Below are 19,735 nucleotides of genomic sequence, written 5' to 3'. Positions count from 1 at the left end.
AGAAGAAAAAAAAGAAAAAAAAAAAAAGAGAGAGAGAGAAGAAAAAAAAAAAAAAAAAAAAAGGCGGCCGGCGGGCGGGCGGGCGGGCGCTCGCCTCTGTCTTCTCCTCCTCGCCTGTCGCGATACGCTCCGCAGCGGCGGCGCCAGCTCCTGCGGTGAGAGCGAGCGAGCGAGCGTCAGGCTCGACCGGGCCGGGCCCCCTTCCCCTCTCCCCCTCGGCGCGGTCGGCCGCCTCCCCGCCCCGCGACCCCCTCCTCCGCCTGCGCCTGTCGCGGCACGGCCTCCGCGCCCGCCGGGCCCTGGCTCTGCCCTGGCCGCGCGCTCGGGCCTGGCTGGCTTCGGCGCGGGCCGGCGGGCCGGGAACCTCCACTCTGGAGTCCTCCCTCCCTCCCGCGTCCCGATTCCCGCGTGGCTGCGCGCCTGCCCCGGGTGCGGGGTGCCCGCCCTCCTCCGCGTCTGGCCGGGCTTGGGGCGAGCGGTGGGCGCGCAGCGGACCGGGGAGGGAGGGAAGGAGAGAAGGAGGGGGCTTTCTTTCTGCCGTGGGTGTGGGGGCCAGTCCCGCAGTCGTGCCCTCCCTCCCTCCTTCCTTCCCTCCCCGGGAGCTCCCTCCGGGGAGCGTGGCCTCTGTGCACCCGAGAGAGAGTCCAGCTTGTTGGTGTCTCGATAGGGGGAAGCCTCTCTGGAAGAGATGGATCTGGTGGAGGAAAAAGTCCCCAAGACCCGAGCGAGGGTGCAGCCCCCGTTGTGAGTTGGAGCCTAAGCCAAAGTTTTGTCCTCACAGCTCTGGCAGTGAAGTCTCCTAGACGTCCCGTAACACCGGGCTTCTTTTCAAGGAAGCATGGCTTTTTCCTTTTTTTTTTTTCCTTTTCTTTTTTGTAACACTCCCTCCCCAGACCCCGTTGGATTCAGGAGGACTGTCCACCGTATTTATTGCTCACTTCCTGGCTTCAGGTCTTTTCATCTTTGAGGTAGGGTGTCAGCGGCCTCTAGCTTTGGGGATGCAAGCTGTCTGCCTCCCTGGATGTGGCTTCCTGGTGGTGTCAAGTCTGCTGGTGTTGCCGTGTGTGGTGGGAGCGGTTTGGCTTCCCCTGGGTCTGTGTCTGTGGAATGTGAGCTCCCAAGCTCTCTCTTGTTATTGGTGTGCTACTGTTGGGGACAGTTCGCGCACCTCTTCTAGACAGCAGCATCTCAGTTCTGTGACTGTCAATCTCTTCTTAGGATTTGATCTGTGCCTTCACCTTCAGCCCTCATCACATGGGTGGCTAACCTCCGCACACTTGCACCCTCCCCTACCCACCTGTGTGTAAGTGTGATCTCTCTCGAGCGTAATTGAAATCCAGTGGCTGAAGGAAAGCGTTGTGCCAGAGCTAGAGTGGTCCATCTCACACAACTGGTACCCCGCAGGGATGCAAACATCCTTTCTCCCTGTAGCTGTGCTGTCTTTGTGGGAGGGTGTTGTCACCTGCTAGGTAGAAGTGTCTGCCTTCTTTGGTACTGGCATCATCCCCCTTCTCCTGCGTTTGACCCCCTGTGTACCCACTGTGAGGCTAGGCAACTCTTGGGTGTGAGCACCCCTACTAGTGGGATTTACTTCTCCTTTGTGGTTTTTCTGTGGGTCTGAAGTGAAGGTTCTTTTGTGCGGTGTGTGGGACTTGGGGTAGAGACTACTGTGGTCACTGCGTGGGACTAAAGATTGGGGGTGACTTTTCGAGGGTTTCTCATCCCGGCCTGTATGTTGTGGGGCCTTTCCAGGGACTGCAGTTACCTCCTACCAGGACCCACTTTGTCTAGCTAACAGAGCCCCATGTAGTGGTGCCAGGGTTGTACCTCCTGTGCTGCCAGCCACCACCTCCTTGCCTCCGTGTGAACCCTCGTAGCTGCAAGATGCCTCTGCTGTGCTCCAAGACGCTTGTGTGGCCACTCAACAATAGCCGCCTTCAGCATAAAGGCTGTACCCTTCGTCAGCTCTCTGTATGATGATCTTGGAAAAGTTGTGGATATTGTTTTGTTGGCTCCTGATGTGAGAATGTGCCACAGCCTTGGACAGAGGCACCATCTGGGCCAAGAGGCCCAGCCTCCTCTGTGCTGTCCGAAGGGGGTGATGGCCACCTGGAGAGAGTCTTGGAAAATGGGATGGGCAGAGTCTTCTGTTGGTGGCACCTCTCGTTTGAGGCTCCAGCACTGTCTTGGTTCCTGGCTTCTCAGGTGTGTGCACAGTCTTGCTGTGGAGGGATGGTATAGCCTCCCCTCCAGCTGAGGTGTCAGCCTCTGGAGTAGAAATTCTTAGGAGCAGCGGCCTCTTGCCAGTCAGGTTAAGGTCTTCTCTAATCACAGCTGTGCCCAATCTTGATGGCTCAAGTATTACACCTGTTCTTTTTTTTTTTTTTTTTTTTTTTTTAAATGTGTTTGTATTCTATGTGTATCTTGTGTCCCCTCAGGTAAGTGTACTGTGTATGTGCTGTACCTGAGAAAGATTTTGGTTCCCCTGGAACTGGAATTAGAGACAGTTGTGAGCTACCATGTGGGTGCTGGGAACTGAACCTGGATTGTCTTAAAAGGGCAACAAGTACTCTTAACACAAGACGTCTCCAGTTCTTAAGTTTTTAAATGCTTATATGTATTTTTAAAGTTGATTTTTTTTTTTTATTTTGGGTATGCGCATGCACACCATGACAGGAATGTGGGGGGGCAGAGAAAAATTTTGAGAAATTGATTCTTTGCATTCACTATTTGGGATCAGGGGTTGAGTCTAGATCACCAGTCTTCATAGCAAGTACCTTTATTTACTCAGCTATCTAATTGGCCCGTAATTATTTTTTACTACTATTTTTTTTTTTTTTGAGACCTTGTCTCACTATGTAATCTGGGGTGACCTGCAACTCACTGTGTAGACCAGGATGGCCTTGAGATCAGTCTGCCTCTGTCTCCCAAGGGTGGAGTTAAAGGACCAACCCTAGTTCAACATTGTATTCACTAGTGTATTTATTACGTGGTGTGTATGTGTGCTCTTGTGCATGTGTACATGCCAGCATGTATGTGAAAGGTAGAGAGCACCTTTTGATACTTGATTCTCTGTCTCTACTGTTGAATCCTTGAGATTGACTTTAGGGTTGTCAGGCTTGGTTTATGCTGATCCTACTCGATGGCCCTTGTTTCTGGCCCCGTTAGGATTTGTCTTTTACCATATTCTCACTGCAGGGCTGTATCACCCCTCCCTTGTGCTGCAGTCCCAGCCTCTTCACTGTGGAATCAGGGTAGGGCCCCACCTCCTTAAGGTTGCAGTGTCTGCCCAGAGCCCTCCTGTAGGCTCTTGGGACAGAGTGGGCACTGTAAGCTGTTGTTTAACATTCCTTCCTTCCCTGGTGTAAAAAGGGGCCTTTCTGTGCTGATGGATATTAGAGCCAAGGCTTCACTCCTGGTCAAGATCCTGAACACCTCTTGCTGATTCCAGGCAAGATCCCTGGATCAGAAGTACCTATACTTCAATCTCCTTGGTGGGGCTCTTTGCCGAGTCCGTTTGCTAGTTTCTTCATTTTCCTGAAGATTCTGGTGTGTGGTGTGTCAGCCAGTCCGCAGATGAGAGTTCTGTTTTTTTGGGGGTGGGGTGGGGGTTTGATAGGTCCTATACTGAAGAGATTTAAGTTCCCAGAGTTTGAGGTGCCACTCATACCTACCTTCCCACAGAGCAGGACTCCACAGAGTTATTTTTTTTTTTTAATTCCTTTCTGAGAAGATGCCAGCCCCATCCTCTCTGGGCCTCTCTTTCTCAAGCCTGCTCTGTAATGCAGTGGTTGCTAGCCATCTGTAATTTGTACAAGTGAAAAAAAGGAGCCAGGAATGGCCATGCACTCCTCTAACCTCAGCATTAGGGAGGTCAAGGCAGGGATGTGGGTTCAAAGCCAGCCTGAGCTTAAGACCCTGTCTTAGAAAGGAAAAGGTTCACTTTTTCCATTGCACTGGCTGTAGTACATTAGCCTGACAGTGCACTTTGGAACATTTCCCACGTTGCATCTTCTGTTAAAACTGTTCTCTGGGTATTTCTTTCCCTGGTAGTAAGGACCCTCGTTGTGGCTGCCCACCAGGCTGAAGCTCTTGGTTGTGGGAGTAGGGCTGTTTCTGCCTTTATGATTAAGAGCTACTTTGGGACACCCCTGTCCTGTATGGTCTAGTTTTTTAGAGTTTTTTTTTTTTTTTTTTTTTTTTTTTTTACACATGGCTTCTACTAGCAGCTCAGAAATACTCTTTGCATGACCCTCCCTCTCCAGGGTGTCCTGTTTCAGAGTCAAGTTTTATGGTGTGGCTTTCCCTATGTATAGACCTCCCTTCTCCATCCTTTGTCCTCGGGCCCTTCTTAGTTAAGCTCACCTTCCTTCAGAATAAAAGTAGATGCCCCTCTGCATTTTGTTTTCTGCTCCATGGGTTCATGTTTCTGAGTCTAAATTGCCAGTCTGTCTGATATGGAATTCCTCCATGTGTGCAGATCTGAGGCGCCTCTCTCTTTACTCTCTTATCTTTGTAAGCTTTCTATCTTCCCCCAGCCCTCTCTGAGGTGCTGCTTCCTGCTCCCAAGTTTCTATAACCGTTTTTAGTGTCAGGCTCTTCTGGTCAGGAGCATTATCTGTCTGGGGCTCCAGGATTCTGTGAAATATATTTCTTGGAAGTGTGAGACCCTCTTGTTTGACATCCTGCCCTGTCCTCCTGTATGAACAGGTCCAGGTTTTCATAGTTGGGAAGTACCCTGTTGTTCCCAGGAGCCGCCAGCCTCATGTATTTCCCGACTTGCCTGGAGTAGCCTCTCCCAGTCACCTCTGCTCCCAACCCGTTCAGAACCCTCATTTCTGGGGCTCATGCCTGCATCCCAGCAGTCCACCTGTGTGCTGTGTTGTCATTTAGAGAACAGGTACTCTGTACTCTAGAAAGCTTTTGCTTCCCTAAGTCAGGCCCACAAATGAGGTATAGCACTCTTCGTTTCAATGGTTTTCCAGAATCTAGTCTGCCCGTCTCTGTGTTGGGCAACTGAAGGAGTGTAAGAACAGGCCATATCTCCCTTACCAGATAGGAAATGGGGATGTAGCTTGAAAGAAGGTAGGGAAGAGGGCAGGTAACTGTTTACTTCCTTCACCATCCTACCTACTCCATTATTCCCACCATGTCTCTGGGTTTGGACTAGTCAAGGAATCGATGTTAAGTCCTACCCAATTTTTTCCAGCAGCGTCCGTTTCCAAGAGAGTATGAAGAGAGTTCGTCTGTAGGGCAGGGAAGATGGCGGACAAGCGCAAACTCCAAGGTAACAGACCGCCGACTGTAAATGTGGCCACATGCCTTCTCTTCTGGGAACTTGTCTTTGGCTATTTGCTGCCTTGGCAGGATCCTGACAGTCTTCCTCCCTGGCCAGGTGAGATTGATCGCTGCCTCAAGAAGGTGTCCGAAGGCGTGGAGCAGTTTGAAGATATTTGGCAAAAGGTAACACAGACTAAGTACCTCAAAGTCTGGGTCTGTGGGGAGGAGAATCAAGAGGTTCAGAGTCTCAGGGTGACCAGGGAAGCATCTCTAAGAGCGGCTGTGGGGAAGAGGGCCTTAGGTTTCCCAGCTGAGGAAGAAAGAGACTGGACCTTTACTGCTATGGCGAGTTCTGGGCAGCTACACTCACATTGACTGCTGAATTCTTCACCCCTCAGCTCCACAATGCAGCCAACGCGAACCAGAAAGAAAAGTATGAGGCTGACCTAAAGAAGGAGATTAAGAAGCTACAAGTGAGGGGCCTGGGGCTGGACTCCTATGGGAGGAGGGGTGGGGAGAGGGGACTGCCGGGTCCCAGGGAGAAGAGGTCACCGAGGGCCCCAGTTCCTAGGCCTGCAGCCCGATTTCCTTGTTGCTTTTTCCTTCAGCGGCTGAGGGACCAGATCAAGACATGGGTAGCATCCAACGAGATCAAGGACAAAAGGCAGCTCATCGAAAATCGCAAGCTCATTGAAACGGTAAGAAACCAAAGCCTGGCTCTGTAGAGTGGTTGTATGATCAGACTCCTGGGAAGAGTAATGTCTCCACAACCAAGGGAAGAGCAGAGATGAGGCCCTCCGGCTGTTTCTAGCATTGCTGGCCCTTCTAGCCCCTGTCCCACCGTTGAGAGCTCTCCATGAATTGTACTCTCCACAGCAAATGGAACGGTTCAAAGTCGTGGAACGAGAGACCAAAACCAAAGCTTATAGCAAGGAGGGCCTAGGCCTGGCTCAGAAGGTGGACCCTGCCCAGAAGGAGAAAGAAGAGGTTGGCCAGTGGCTTACAGTGAGTTGGGACAAAGGAAGAAGTGAGCACATGGGCCCAGACTTAAGTGTATGTCAGGGACTTGAGGACAACCCCTCTTCCCTTCTCTCCCCCCAGAACACCATTGACACCCTAAATATGCAGGTGGACCAGTTTGAGAGTGAGGTGGAGTCACTGTCCGTACAGACACGCAAGAAGAAGGGCGACAAGGATGTGAGTGGGGGGAGAGGCACACCCAGGGTAGGGGTGGGTGTGGCCTGTGAACATGAAGCCTCTGGAGGCTTATGGGAGTCCAGTTCTGGGTGCCTACAGTACACCTGGGGTAGAGATTGGAGAAGCAGGATGAGGCAGCCTAGCCAGCTGAGAGCTAAGACAGGATGGATCTTGGGAAATATTTTTTAGGGGGAGCTTTGGGTAAGATTAGACTTAGGTTCAGCTGGGACCACAAAGTGAGACGTGAAGGGACAACCAGACTGGGAAGGTACACAGCACCCCTAAAATCCCAGGTTCTTAGTTGAGGGGGCGTTGTCCCTGAGAAACCAATGGCTATGAATGCCCAGAAAAGGATGGATGGTTTGGGCCAAAGCTATATGTTAGGATCCTGGGTCCTACACCTGTAGGATTGACTGTAGGGTATGAATCCAAAGGGCTGTCTGCTAAATGGTGTCAGCAGAGAAGGAAGTTGGGATGGGATGGAATGTGAGTGGCATGTCACAATAGCTGAGACATTTGAGAGCCAGGGACTGAGAGAGGAAAGAGTGGGTACTGGACAAAAGGAGGAATTTGGAGCTAGCACTAAGGAGTGAGGGGTAAAGGGAGTTGGAACCTTGGGGAGCGGGAGTTCCTCTTGTTGCTTATCCTAAGACTGTCATTACGGCTGCAGTGAGAGGGGATGTGTAGTCATGAGAGTGGGAGGAGGCCTGGGTGAGGCGTGCTGACATGTGAGCCAGATGGAGGCCAAGTTGTAGAGCTAGCACAGGTTTCTAGGGATCCCCAAAGCCAGGGGTTTGAGGAGGGAGAGTGGGTCCCTGAGATGTCATAAACCTCGGATTGGTCCTCACCGGGACAGAGGGTGGGCAGACTCCTCACTGCTCCAAACGAGGAGGGGCTGGAGTGGAGATTTGGGGTACCCTGGGGACGGGGGACTGAGGACAGGTTCTGTGGGGGCAGGAGGGCCGGGCAGGTGCTCTGCAGCCCCTGAGCCTGGCCCTGGGCTCGCCAGCAGAAGCAGGACCGGATTGAGGGCTTGAAGCGGCACATCGAGAAGCACCGCTACCACGTCCGCATGCTGGAGACCATCCTGCGCATGCTGGATAATGACTCCATCCTGGTTGACGCCATCCGAAAGATCAAGGATGACGTGGAATACTACGTTGACTCATCCCAGGACCCTGACTTTGAAGAGAACGAATTCCTCTATGACGACCTGGACCTCGAGGACATTCGTGAGGCCCTGGGCTGACCTTCATGGCACAGAGGGTGAGGGCAGGAGGCGTAGCTGAGCCAGCTAAGCATGCTGCTCCCCTGCCCCCACAGCACAGGCGCTGGTCGCCACCTCCCCACCCAGCCACAGCCACATGGAGGATGAGATCTTCAACCAGTCCAGCAGCACGCCCACCTCAACAACTTCCAGCTCTCCCATCCCACCCAGCCCAGCTAACTGCACTACGGTGAGGGTCTGGCATTATTAATAGCCTGGGTTCCCAAGAAGGGCATGAACCTAAGAAGGTGGGCATGGAGAAATCAGAAGACCAGTGTTGACCCAGAGAGCAGCTCAGGAAGTGAGGTCTAGGCTTTTTGTGCTCCAGACCCTTGTTGGTGTGGAATTCAAATAAAAAAGCCTAAGATAGGCCCCTGGGGTCCCACTCAGGGTTAGCATGCATGTGGGTTTTGGGTGGTGGTGGGATGCTTAAGGACCTGGGCAGCTGGCTGCTTGCTCTGACAGGAATCCAGGCTGAAGTCTAGAGAGAAAGAAGGTTCCTTAGGTGTTATGATAAAGCGTGAGGAACCTTGGCAGATTCCGTGGTGGGCTAGGTTAACTGAGGTAGAGGGACAGACCTGCCAGCCAGCTAGAGCCTAAGTGAGAAGTTTTATTAGACAGGGGAGGGGCTGGGGGAGAGGAGAAAAGAGGTGAAGAGACAGAGAAAGGACAGAGGAGAAGGAGGAGACAGAAAATGTCTTGTCTGCTCCAGGGGAAAAAGCAGGAAACAGAAAGGGAAAAGAGCATAAGTGGGTGGAGGTCTTTCTTTTAAAGGGGTCCTTTGCACCTGGTCTGACCAGGATACTGCCTGAGTGCATTCTGCCAGGTGACGGGCAGGCCAGCATAATGCCTGAGTCCTTACAGTAGGTGCTCCATAGGGTGGGAGTGAGTGCTGCCCACAAGATGGTACTCCTGAGCTCAGATTTAGGTTGAATGTTGTTGGAACAGCTGTGGGTCACAGGAGTCAGATGGGCTGTGAGAGATTTAAGAGCAGTAAGGGCCCTCCTGGGTCCTTAAAGGATTGCCCTTTGTGTTGGGGCCCTGGAGTTCAGTTTCTGAATCTGCTTCCCCTATCCCAGGAAAACTCTGAGGATGATAAGAAGAGAGGCCGCTCAACAGACAGTGAAGTCAGTCAGGTGGGTCCAAGTCTGACTCTGATGGCTTGTCACTTGTTATTCAGTGGGCCTTAAGAGTACTGAAGCTGGAGTGCTGGCCACAAAGCTGGGCTCTTGGGACAGTAGCATGCCAGCAACAGTGCCACCCTGAAAGCAGGATGGTGACTGGTGCTGTGGTGGAGGTGGCCTGTGTCCTGGCCTGCAGAGGTGGTTCTGTGGGCAGCATCAGGTCAGTCACATGGGAGCTATGACAGGACACTTGGGAGTATGAGAGGTAGGCTGCTGGACTGAGGACTGTGTAGGCCATCTCTGAAGGAACCAAGCAAGCCTGGGAAGCAGTGTGACGCTAGCGAATGAACTCTCTTAGCTCCGTCACTTCTAAGATAGGAAACAGGGATGGCAGGAGCAGAAGGACCCCAAAGACTCTCTGGCGTGATAGAAGGAATAGTCTCAGATGGGAGGCACCAGGTTGGGGTACAGCAAGGGTCATGGAGTGAGAGATGGGAGCAGGGGCTGCTGGGAGTGGGCCCAGCTCTGCCACCTTACCAGGCTCCCTAACTGTCAGCAGTGATCCCAGGAAAAAGGTCAGTGGTCAGTTCTCTTTGGTACTTAGTGTGTGAGGCAGTTAGGCATGGCAGCCTGGTTGTTGGAGCTTGCCTGAGGTAGGGATTTCCTGATCACTACACTCTGAAGCACTGCACTGCATTTTACAGTTCTGTGTCTGGCTATAAAGTGGACCTTTAGCTGACATTTGGGAGTACCCTGCCTGTCCTTGTTCCCTTACTCTTTTAAACATTTAGGCTGTTCCAACCAATCCCAAATTGAGGTGATTTTGTTGGTGGTGGGTGGCTGTTTAGTGTTTGTTTTGTGAAGCTTCTCACTGTGTAGTCTTGGCTGAACTTGCCTAAGAGACCAGGCTGATCTCAAACCCAAGAGACCTGCCTGTCTCTGCCTCTCAAGTACTAGGATCAAAGGCATGCATGAGCCACCACTCCAGGTCTGAAATGGAGGGTCTTAATGAAATAACCTGTCATATTCATGTGGGCTACAAGGGACAATGTCCAGCAGGAACTTTGGACAGCTGAGTGGGCTGGAAATAAGTAGTTCTTACACATGAAGGTGATTGAGTTCTCTTTGCCTTGGAGGGTGTGGACAATTGATAGCAGGTCAGAGAAGATGGGAGATAATAAGGGTGGCCTAGTACTGACCCTTTGTTCTTTCTTTCCTGCAGTCTCCAGCCAAAAACGGCTCCAAGCCTGTCCACAGCAACCAGCACCCCCAGTCCCCGGCTGTGCCGCCCACCTACCCCTCTGGCCCCCCATCTGCCACTTCTGCCTTGAGCTCCGCCCCTGGCAACAATGGGGCCTCTACCCCAGCAGCACCTCCAAGTGCCCTGGGCCCCAAGGCCAGTCCAGCTCCCAGCCACAACTCGGGTACTCCTGCCCCCTATGCCCAGGCTGTGGCCCCACCCAATGCCAGCGGGCCCAGCACTGCCCAGCCCCGGCCCCCCAGTGCCCAGCCGAGCGGGGGAAGTGGTGGTGGCAGCGGAGGGAGCAGCAGCAATAGTAACAGTGGCACAGGCGGAGGGGCTGGCAAGCAGAACGGTGCCACCAGTAAGTGCAGGCCAGTTTGGGGGACAGGGCAAGGCGGGCAGTGGCTACAGCTTGTTTACACTTGCCCTTCTTTCCCAGGCTACAGTGCGGTTGTTGCAGACAGCCCTGCAGAGGTGGCGCTGAGCAGCAGTGCGGGCAGCAGTGCCAGCAGCCAGGCCCTGGGGCCCGCCTCTGGCCCTCACAACCCAGCTCCCATCACCTCGTGAGTTCCGGGGGTGAGGTGGGGCTCGGCAGCCTCTCATGCCACCCTTGCTGCCGGCCCCAAGTCCTGCGCTTTTTTGGGTAGTGTCCAGGGCACTCTGCCTTCGTCTCAGCAGGGTTTCTGTCCCAACTTCTTACCACCCAGGACGTGTACATTACTTCCCAGCTTTGTCCTCTCTCGTTCTTTTACTCTAGGTTTCAGATTGCTGTCTCCCTGTTTCTGTTATTGTTTTGTTTTTCGAGACGGTCTCTCTGTGGCTTTGGAGTCCATCCTGGAACTAGGTCTTGTAGACCAGGCTGGTCTTGAACTCACAGAGATCCACCTGCCTCTGCCTCCTGAGTGCTGGGACTAAAGGCATGCGGCCATCACCACATGGCCCTGTTTCTGTTCTTTGCTCTGAAGCAACCTGTCTTCCATGGGCGTGGGGGCTTTTTTTCCCCCCTTGCCAAGTAAAATGTCCTAGTCCTCCATTTCTGCAAGTGACATCAGATTGCTCCAGGTGTTTCTAAACACATGTTGAAGGAAAGATGTGCCACCTTGCCCCTGGCATGAGCAGCTTTAGTGGATTGCACTATGTGTGTCTGCAAGGCTACTTCATTCAGCCTCAGTCTGCCCCAGTGCCAGCTCTAGAACTACCCCGTGCCCCATCCTAAAATCCTGTATTCCCTACTCAGTACCTCTGCTGTACCGAAGAGAACCCCAGAGATTGGCTCTGTCCCTGCCTGCCCCAGCTGTTTTGCCTTCGGCTGCCCCCTTTGGACCCCATTTTCTGTATAGGGACCTTAGTCTGAGTCGTCTCCATTCTGTACGCAGAAAAGAATCCAGTACGGCAGCCTCAACGGGGGCTGGGAATGTGGCTTCAGGCTCAGGGAACAACTCAGGGGGACCCAGCCTCTTGGTGCCACTGCCTGTGAATCCCCCCAGTTCTCCAACGCCCAGCTTCAGTGAGGCCAAGGCAGCTGGCACCCTGCTCAATGGTCCTCCACAGTTCAGCGCCACCCCAGAGATCAAGGTGAGCTCTCGGGCAGGCCCTGAGCCCATCCTGTGTGTTAGAGCTCTTCTGAGTGGTTGATGGGGCTCTAGCATGGTTGTGCTGTGCGGGGAGAAGAAACAAGTGACACCTTATGGAGAGGCTCCTGAGGCTGTGGGTGGGATGACGGGGGAAAAGGACTAGGCCTTACTGGCTGTGACTGGTACAGAATGAGTCCCTCCAAGAGCGCTGGGGTGCAGGTCTGTGGGTGGGCTTTGATGACGGAAGGTTTGTACAGAGTGGGTAGAAGAGCCAGCCCTAAACTGCTTCATCCGGGAAAGCAGTGTGGGGGTTGCAGGCTCCACCCACTGACGTTCCCAAGGAGACTGGATGCCCAAGGGATGGCCGAAACCCTTAAAGCAACAGCAGAGCCTGCAATCCTGCCAGCCACCTCCCTCAAGATGTCTTATTACTGTGGGCAGTCCAGTGGGCATTTATTTCCCTAGCACGTAGTGTCTTTATGGAAGTGTATGCTATGGCCTGTCCACCGTGTTTTGTAGGGTGTTGTTTGCTCTGGAATGTATCGTGGAGAGTCACTGGACCATGTTCTGATGGTGACCTCAGATTTCAGCTTCCCTACCGCCACAATGTTTTCTCATAATATGGGCAGATCTTGCAAATAGGGAACCGGCAACGGCAGAGTAGGCAGAGTGTGCCCGTCACATCAGGCTTTGCAGTTTTCTGTAGCCCAGTCTCTGCTCCTGGTCCTGAGGCTCATCCCCCTTCTCTTCCCAGGCCCCTGAACCGCTGAGCTCTCTGAAATCCATGGCAGAACGGGCAGCTATCAGCTCTGGTATTGAGGACCCTGTGCCAACGTTACACCTAACAGAGCGAGGTGATAGTCATGGAATGGTGGGGAGGGCAAAAGCCAAGAAGGAACTGATCACATCCTCATCATTGAGGGGCCTGGTGCCCCATCCCTCCCTACAGACATCATCCTGAGCAGCACATCAGCACCCCCCACCTCAGCCCAGCCACCCCTGCAGCTGTCAGAGGTGAACATACCATTGTCACTGGGCGTCTGTCCACTCGGGCCAGTGTCCCTCACCAAGGAGCAGCTCTACCAGCAGGCCATGGAAGAGGCCGCCTGGCACCACATGCCCCACCCCTCTGACTCCGAGCGCATTCGGTGAGGGGCTGCAGAAAGGGGCTGGGGCCCGGGACTCCCCAGTCTGAGGGAGGAGCTGGTTCCTGGGTCCTGAGAGACTAGGTAGAGTACTTGTCTGGCAGTGCTGAGGACGTGGCTTGGTTAAAGTGTGCTTCTGAACAGCCTCTGAAGCCAGAGCAGGAACTGGAAGTCACCTGGTACTAAACCCTCTCGGTTCACAGGCAGTACCTCCCCCGGAACCCTTGCCCGACGCCCCCCTACCACCACCAGATGCCACCCCCACACTCGGACACCGTGGAGTTCTACCAGCGCCTGTCAACTGAGACACTCTTCTTCATCTTCTACTATCTGGAGGTACAGCAGGGCCCCTGGGGCAGCCTCGGGCCCCCCAGCTCCGCCGCCACCGCTGCCATTCCCCCTCGGGCTGGAGGGGCGAGGTGGGTGTCCCACTGCGGTCACTGGGACCGCACCCCTCCCCACCCCAGGCCCCCTCAAATCAAACCTGTCCAGTCCCAAGACATTCCAATTGCTCAGACTCAGGGAGAGACTGCAGGCCCTAGGCTGTGTGTGCACTTTGTGCTGCCAAGAGCGCTCAGCTCCTGGTAGAGCCCCTGAGTGCAGTAGGCTCTCAAGGCCTCCCTGGAGACCTCTGGGAACTAACTGTGTGACCTCCTGATTGCAGTGACTCAGCCCCTCCCTATCTATCTCCCCTTGAGTTGAGTTCCTACACACAGTCTCCTCTCAGCTTTCATTATGCATTAGTTTCTGGTCTTCCTCACCTGTCTCATTTTCTTCTGACCGTGGTATGTTTTGTGCTCCCAGCACTGTCCCCAAGTGGACTCTGAGATGGGGCCTGGGTCCAGCCCTGATACCCTGCCCTGTCCCCCTGCTCCCTCCCCAATCTTCCTGTGCATTTCCCCCCCCCCCCCCCCAGGGAACCAAGGCACAGTACTTGGCAGCCAAGGCCCTGAAGAAGCAGTCCTGGCGCTTCCACACCAAGTACATGATGTGGTTCCAGAGGCACGAGGAGCCCAAGACCATCACAGATGAGTTTGAGCAGGTGAGGGCCCCGCCCACCCTGGTACCACTGGGGTATGGCTAGTGTCCCCAGACCTAGTCCTTCTGGCCTTTGACCTTTAAGCACAGTCCTGTAGACAGACCAGACTGGCCTCAGATGCTACCCCTCTCCATTTGCTGAATTCCTAGTGCTTGGGGTCTGAGCCACTGTTAACTTCTCCCAAAGAGCAGCTCACTGCCTGCACCATGCAGCCCTGGGCACTTTGGTTGAGTAGTTGTCATCTCTTGACCTCAGTGGCCCCTTCTTCGTTTCCCGGCAAGCAGCAGACTGAGCTGGTTGGGGCTGTGCGTACTTGGAAGGAAGTCTGCTTAGGCAGCCTTCTCAAGCCTCAGCCATTAGTTCATTAGAAAGTCCACCCCCAAATACCCCAAAGCCAGCTGATCTGGGTCTGAGCCCAGCTCTCTCTGGATGATTGTGGACAAGTCAGTCCAACCTCTCTTCATTTGTTTCTCTATCTGTAAAAATGGGAGTATCAGCACCCATCTCTTGCAGTTGTTACAAGGATTAAATAAGTTAATAACATGTCAGTACTAATGGTGCCTGCTGTACAGTGAGCGTCGTGGAGATTTTAATTGTTTTCAGTTGGTGTGCTCCACAGTGGCTTTCCCTGTACACATTTCCCCCCACCTACACTTCCAGGTGCCAAGCTGACTCTCATTGGTCCCCATTGTCACACAACTCTGTTCCGTCCCTCACGTTCTTCCAGACGACTTGGAAGCATTTCAGACACTTGACCCAGCCAGTTTCTTTTTGCTGTATCCTCTCCCACCCTGGTTTGGTCCTCGACATTAATACATCTCAGGGCATTGAGTCACTCAGAATCTCAGTTGTAGTGAAGTGTGCTGTGCGTCCCTGCAGAGCACTAGGATGTAGATGCTGCATCTGATCCTTCAGTGTCTGAACATAAGCTAGGCCTCGTGGCTGTGTTGGTGTGGTACTTAGCTGAGGCCTTCCAGAGCTGTAAAGAAAGCATGCAGGCCCACCTGGGGCCTGGCCCTCTCTCTTCGTCCCCCCTTCTCCACTCCAAAATCACCCAGGGTGGAGTGCAACTGCAAGCATGTAGGGCGGTTGGCCTGGCACCTCTATGTTCCTGACAGCTGGCCCAGGTCCTAGCCCCCTCCTCGCCCACTCACTGACCACCTTCTTCCCCGGCCAGGGCACCTACATCTACTTTGACTACGAGAAGTGGGGCCAGCGGAAGAAGGAAGGCTTCACCTTTGAGTACCGCTACCTGGAGGACCGGGACCTCCAGTGACACCGGCCCCTCTACCTGACCCCTCCCCCCGCATGCTGATCCCCCTGCCCTGGTGAGGGCCCTGCCCTGGAAGACTGGGGGAGGCCCAAGGCCATGGGGCACCCTCCCCCCCAGGAAGCAGGGAAAGGGCAGGGAGGTTTTCTCTTCCTCTCTGCCCTACCCTGGGGGCGAGAGCTGCCCCCTCCTCCCCTCCCCAGTGAGGGACATTTTTTGGTAAACCTATTTTCATTTTGGAAAATATTTATGAATAAATAGTTTTATATGACGGCTGGCAGCTGCAGCCCCTCCTATCCCCCCAAGAGTCAGTGGGCAGGAGTGGGGTTCTGCTGGCGGGGGCGCCGGGCCAGCTGGGGGTTGAACTGGGAGTTGTACCGCCGCCTCCGTTCATCTGTCTCCTCCACTTCTGCCTGACCTTGCTGGGATGCTCGGCCTTGTACCCGGGCCAGCAGGGCCTCCGCTCGAGCCCTCTCAGCCGCTTCCCGCTGACGGCGCTCAGCCCGGAGCTGTTCTAGGGAAGGCGGCCTGCAGAGAGGAGACCAAGAGCAGAAAGCTTACATTCATAGACTCACTTTGGGGCTGTGCCTGCCTGTGGTTCTTAGAGGACCCTCCAGGTCAAGCAAGCACACTGGGCAGTCAGCATACTGGGGCCCCTGCACCATTTTCAGATAAAAAGAGGTTAGCCTGACAGAGCCCCTGCTGAACCCGGCATCTTACAGACAGAAGCATGCTTTTATTCTTAAACTTTCGTTTCCAACACGGGAGGCAGGCAGACATCCCAGTTCCAGGACAGCCAGGACTACGTAAAACCTTGTCTCAAAAGAACAAGGTTATTAGGAGGCCGTTCTGTGTGTGCCACCTTCTGCTGTTCCAGAGAAAGGGGCACTTAGAAGGTAGATGAGTTCAAGGCCAGCCTGGTTTACACAGCCAGTTCTCGGATAGCTAGGACCACATAATGAGACCTTATCTCAGAAACATAAAAGATGGCTCAGAGCACTACTGGCTGCTCTTCAGAGGTCCTGAGTTCAGTTCCCAGCAACTACATGGTTCCCCTCACAACCATCTGTAATGGGATCTGATACCATCTTCTGGCCTGTAGGCAGAATTAAAAAAAAAAAAAACTAGCCAGTACAAAGAGTAAGATGGAAATTGATACGGAAGATACCTGGTGTCCTTGTCTAGCCTTCACAAGCAACACAACAGGACATTTATAGAGGAAAAATAAAAACCTGAGTGTCACAAAGATCTTTTAAGGCAGGTTTTTTGAGACGGTTTCTCTGTGTAGCCTTGGCTGTCCTGAAATTCACTTTGTAGACCATGCTGGCCTTGGATTCAAGGTCTGCCTGCCTCTGCGTCCTCTTCCCCCGGAGCACTGCCAGCACCTGACAGGAGGTTGCATCTGTGTGTTCACATGTCCCTCCCTACTGGGTTAGAAATGAAAAGGAACTGAGCTTGGTGCAGTGGCACACACCTTTGATCCTAACAGTTGGGAGGCAGAGGTCAGCAGAGCTACATAGAGACACCCTGTCTCAAAACAAAACTGGGGCTGGGTAGTTCAGTGGTTAAGGGCACTGGCTTCTCTTCTAGAAGAGGGGTTTGACTGCCAGTACTGTATAGTGAGTGACTCACAATTGTATCACTCCTGTTTCAGGGGATCTAGTGCCTTCTACTCTAAAGGCACCAGCCTGTATATGGTGCTTAAGCAAACATGGCAGATACCCATGCACATTAAAAAAGAAAAAACAGAAATCCTGCACACAAGCATCCACACATACCCTTAGCAATAAGAGGAGATGCTATTCTTAAAACCCTAAATTAAGGAAGGGGCTGGAGAGAAGACTCAGCAGTTAAGAACCACTGCTCTTCCAGAGGTCCTCAGTTCAATTCCCAGCAACCACATGGTGGCTCTCAACCATCTGCAATGAGATCTGGTGCCCTCTTCTGGCCTGCAGGGATACATGCAGACAGAACACTATATATAATACATGAAAAGAAAAATCCTAAATGAAGTCTGTCTCTAAGGAGGTCTCCAGAGCACACTCTAAGAATCCACTCTTACTCTTTGGGCCGTTGTTTCTGAAGCCGCTCCTCTCTGGAAGAACGGCTTTCACTGCTGTGCCTTTTCTTTCCCAGGTGCTTCTGCATCTCCCTCAAGGGGTCCAACCGGTTCTTGATCTTCTCATCTGAGCTCGGGCCTGGAGGGCAGCCCCCTTGCCCTGGGGGTAGCTGGTACCAAGGAGGCTGAGTTTGGGCCTCTGCTGCACTCTGGCCCAAATACGTCAAGATGCCTAGTGCTTTCTCTTGCCTCTCCTGTGGGGGCAAGAAGACAAAATGGTCTTTCCAAGTTCCTCTGGGTGCCCTAGACATGGCATTAGGAAAACCCAGGGCCTGAGTTCCCAGAGAGGCCGGGCCTGGTAGGTAGCCATTCAACAAGGGAAATCAGACCAGGGACCAGAAATGCTAAGTGCCAAGGGCTAGTCTGCAGGAGGAGGAGAGTAGCCAGTGCAAGGGGCAGGGGAGTCTAAGGGAAATTAAAGCAAAGCAGAGGAGCGATTTCAGTGGAATCCAGCACCTTCAGAGTAGGGGGGGGGGGTGCAGGAGAGCCACAGTACAATCCACAAGTGCCATCTGTCCATACACCGGGCTAGCACTCAAGAGGCCAAAGCAGGGGGGTTGGTGGTGGGAGGGCACCCTGGTCTCTAGCTGAGGTCTCATCTCAAACCAGCTATGTAAGGTTAACATCAGAAACAGCCTAAGCATAGTGGTGACTGGGTGCCAGGATAGGCTCGAAAACAATACGGAGAAGCTAGTCGCAGCCAGAGCCCCCGCCCTCACCCCCAGTCAGCCGACAGAGGCCCCCAGCCTACCTTCTCCTGTCGCTTCTCCTCTTCATGCTCTTTATTGCCTCTGGGTACTCCTTCCCCCTCTTCCAGCAGCCCCCTAAACAGGTCCACAGGGCCAGAACTTGGAGCTCCAGCATCTGCTGCTTCTAGCTCGGGCAGTGAGTTCTGACGCCTGGCTCTCTTCCGTAGGAATTCTGTTCGGGCCTGAGAAGAAAGTTATGGGCAGGACATTCAGAACCTAGAAGTGTTGGGGACTATAAGAAAGGGCCGTGGGCCAGTTGCTGGTGGCACCCACCTCTAATCCCAGCACTCAGGAGGCAGAGGCAGGTGGATCTCTGTGGGTTCGAGGCCAGCCTGGTCTACAGAGTTCCAGGGCAGGCTCCAAAGCTACACAGAGAAACCCTATCCTGAAAAACCTTTTAAAAAAAAGTGGGGGTGGGTAGAGAGGTACTGGGAACCAGAAGAGACGCCATTTTGAATTTGGAGTGGAGATTGTTTTTGTTGTTGGCTTTGTTTTTTGAGACAGGGTTTCTCTGCGAAACAGTCCTGGCTGTCTTGGAACTCACTTTGTAGGCCAGGCTGGTCTCAAACTCACAGAGAATCCGCCTGCCTCTGCCTCCTGAGTGCTGGAATTAAAGGCGTGTTTTTAAACAGTTGGGAGATTCCCCAACCTAAAACAGAAGGCTTCCCAGCCTGGAGTGATGCTAGAAAAACAACTATCAAAAACCACTGGGCTATATTGGGTAGCCCAGCATACACATGCACAAACTCCCAAATACAGCTTATCAGGCAAAACTCAGCCTCCTGAATGCTGGGGATTAAAGGCACGTGCTTCCAACAGCCTCGAAAATTTTAAAAACCCACACTACTTCATGATCAGATTGGCCAAGGGACTTAATTGTAAACCAAAATGACTGAGAAATTACTAACGCCTGTGCATGTATGTGTGGTCTTCAATCCCACATTGAGATGGCAGAGGCAGATCTCAGAGCTCGAGACCAGCCTGGAATACATAGCCAATTCCAGGGTAGCCAGGGCTACACAGACCCCGTTTCAAAGAAAGCAAGCCTCTGGGTGTGTTTATCTGGGGTGGGGGTGGGGGTGGCAATTATGGAGAAAAACGTGTCTAACGGTGTGGACTCCAGCTTGCCCGCCCTTTGCCCTCCTCGTTAGACCTTTGCAGTCAGTGCCTACCGCACCCCTTTAAGGTAAGGACTCAAAGTTGTTCTGAGAGGGATTTCTCAAGTCTAGCGCTCTGCTCGAGGGGGACACACATACAGCGGCTGCTCAGTAATTAGCTTGTGCAGACAATCCGTAAAGTAATCAGAATATCTGCCCCCACTCTTATGTGCTACTCACTTCAACTACGCCAGTGGGGGGGGGGGATCTAGGACGGTCTCGTGGAAGTTAGCAAAGGATTTGCGGAGAAACATCGCCAAACACAGACAACCGAGAGACCCGCAGACAGGCCGGCCGCGCTTCCGGGCCAGCCCCAGGCTTACCTCTTGCTGAGCGAGCAGCACCCTCCGCTCACGCTCCTTCTGCTCCTCCCGGGCCTGGGCCTCGTCGCGCCGCACGCGGGCGACATTGTCCTTGTTTCGGACGTGCCAGCTCTTCTTGGGCAAGATATTCATGGTTCCGTCGCTGACCTCCGAGCAGCAGGCCCACTCTGCAACACTTCCGATTGGCGCGAGGATGCTCCGCCCCGAGGCCCCACCCTTGCCTGCGCATTGGTTCTGGGCCAGTTGCT

At 53.5% G+C, this 19,735-nt stretch overlaps 2 protein-coding genes across 4 annotated transcripts; one reads left to right on the top strand and one right to left on the bottom strand.

Moving 5' to 3' along the window:
* Positions 1-36: 36 nt before the first annotated feature.
* On the top strand, positions 37-15,410 carry Cnot3 (CCR4-NOT transcription complex subunit 3). Of its 3 annotated transcripts, none has more exons than XM_051207742.1 (18): positions 37-155; positions 5,213-5,287; positions 5,396-5,463; positions 5,679-5,753; positions 5,889-5,978; positions 6,157-6,285; positions 6,382-6,477; positions 7,490-7,709; positions 7,801-7,934; positions 8,824-8,880; positions 10,091-10,472; positions 10,551-10,674; positions 11,488-11,686; positions 12,440-12,539; positions 12,635-12,833; positions 13,034-13,166; positions 13,747-13,872; positions 15,047-15,410. In XM_051207742.1, the coding sequence occupies exons 2-18, from the start codon at positions 5,263-5,265 to the stop codon at positions 15,143-15,145; spliced, it is 2,256 nt and encodes a 751-aa protein (XP_051063699.1). In that variant the 5' UTR covers positions 37-155; positions 5,213-5,262; the 3' UTR covers positions 15,146-15,410. The 3 variants fall into 3 exon arrangements, with proteins under 3 accessions (XP_051063699.1, XP_051063697.1, XP_051063698.1); XM_051207740.1 differs by having other exon boundaries at positions 7,487-7,709; XM_051207741.1 differs by having other exon boundaries at positions 39-155; positions 5,210-5,287; positions 7,487-7,709.
* Leng1 (leukocyte receptor cluster member 1) lies at positions 15,368-19,678 on the bottom strand. The gene is made up of 4 exons (XM_051207746.1): positions 19,488-19,678; positions 18,010-18,189; positions 17,202-17,452; positions 15,368-15,667 (listed from the first exon to the last, which is right to left on the bottom strand). Exons 1-4 carry the CDS (start codon positions 19,617-19,619, stop codon positions 15,448-15,450), a joined length of 783 nt encoding a protein of 260 aa, XP_051063703.1. The 5' UTR covers positions 19,620-19,678; the 3' UTR covers positions 15,368-15,447.
* Positions 19,679-19,735: the final 57 nt, after the last annotated feature.

Source organism: Phodopus roborovskii, unplaced genomic scaffold, assembly GCF_943737965.1.
Source record: "Phodopus roborovskii unplaced genomic scaffold, PHOROB, whole genome shotgun sequence".
Taxonomy (NCBI): Eukaryota; Metazoa; Chordata; class Mammalia; order Rodentia; family Cricetidae; genus Phodopus; species Phodopus roborovskii.
This window is presented reverse-complemented; position numbering and strand designations above follow the sequence as displayed.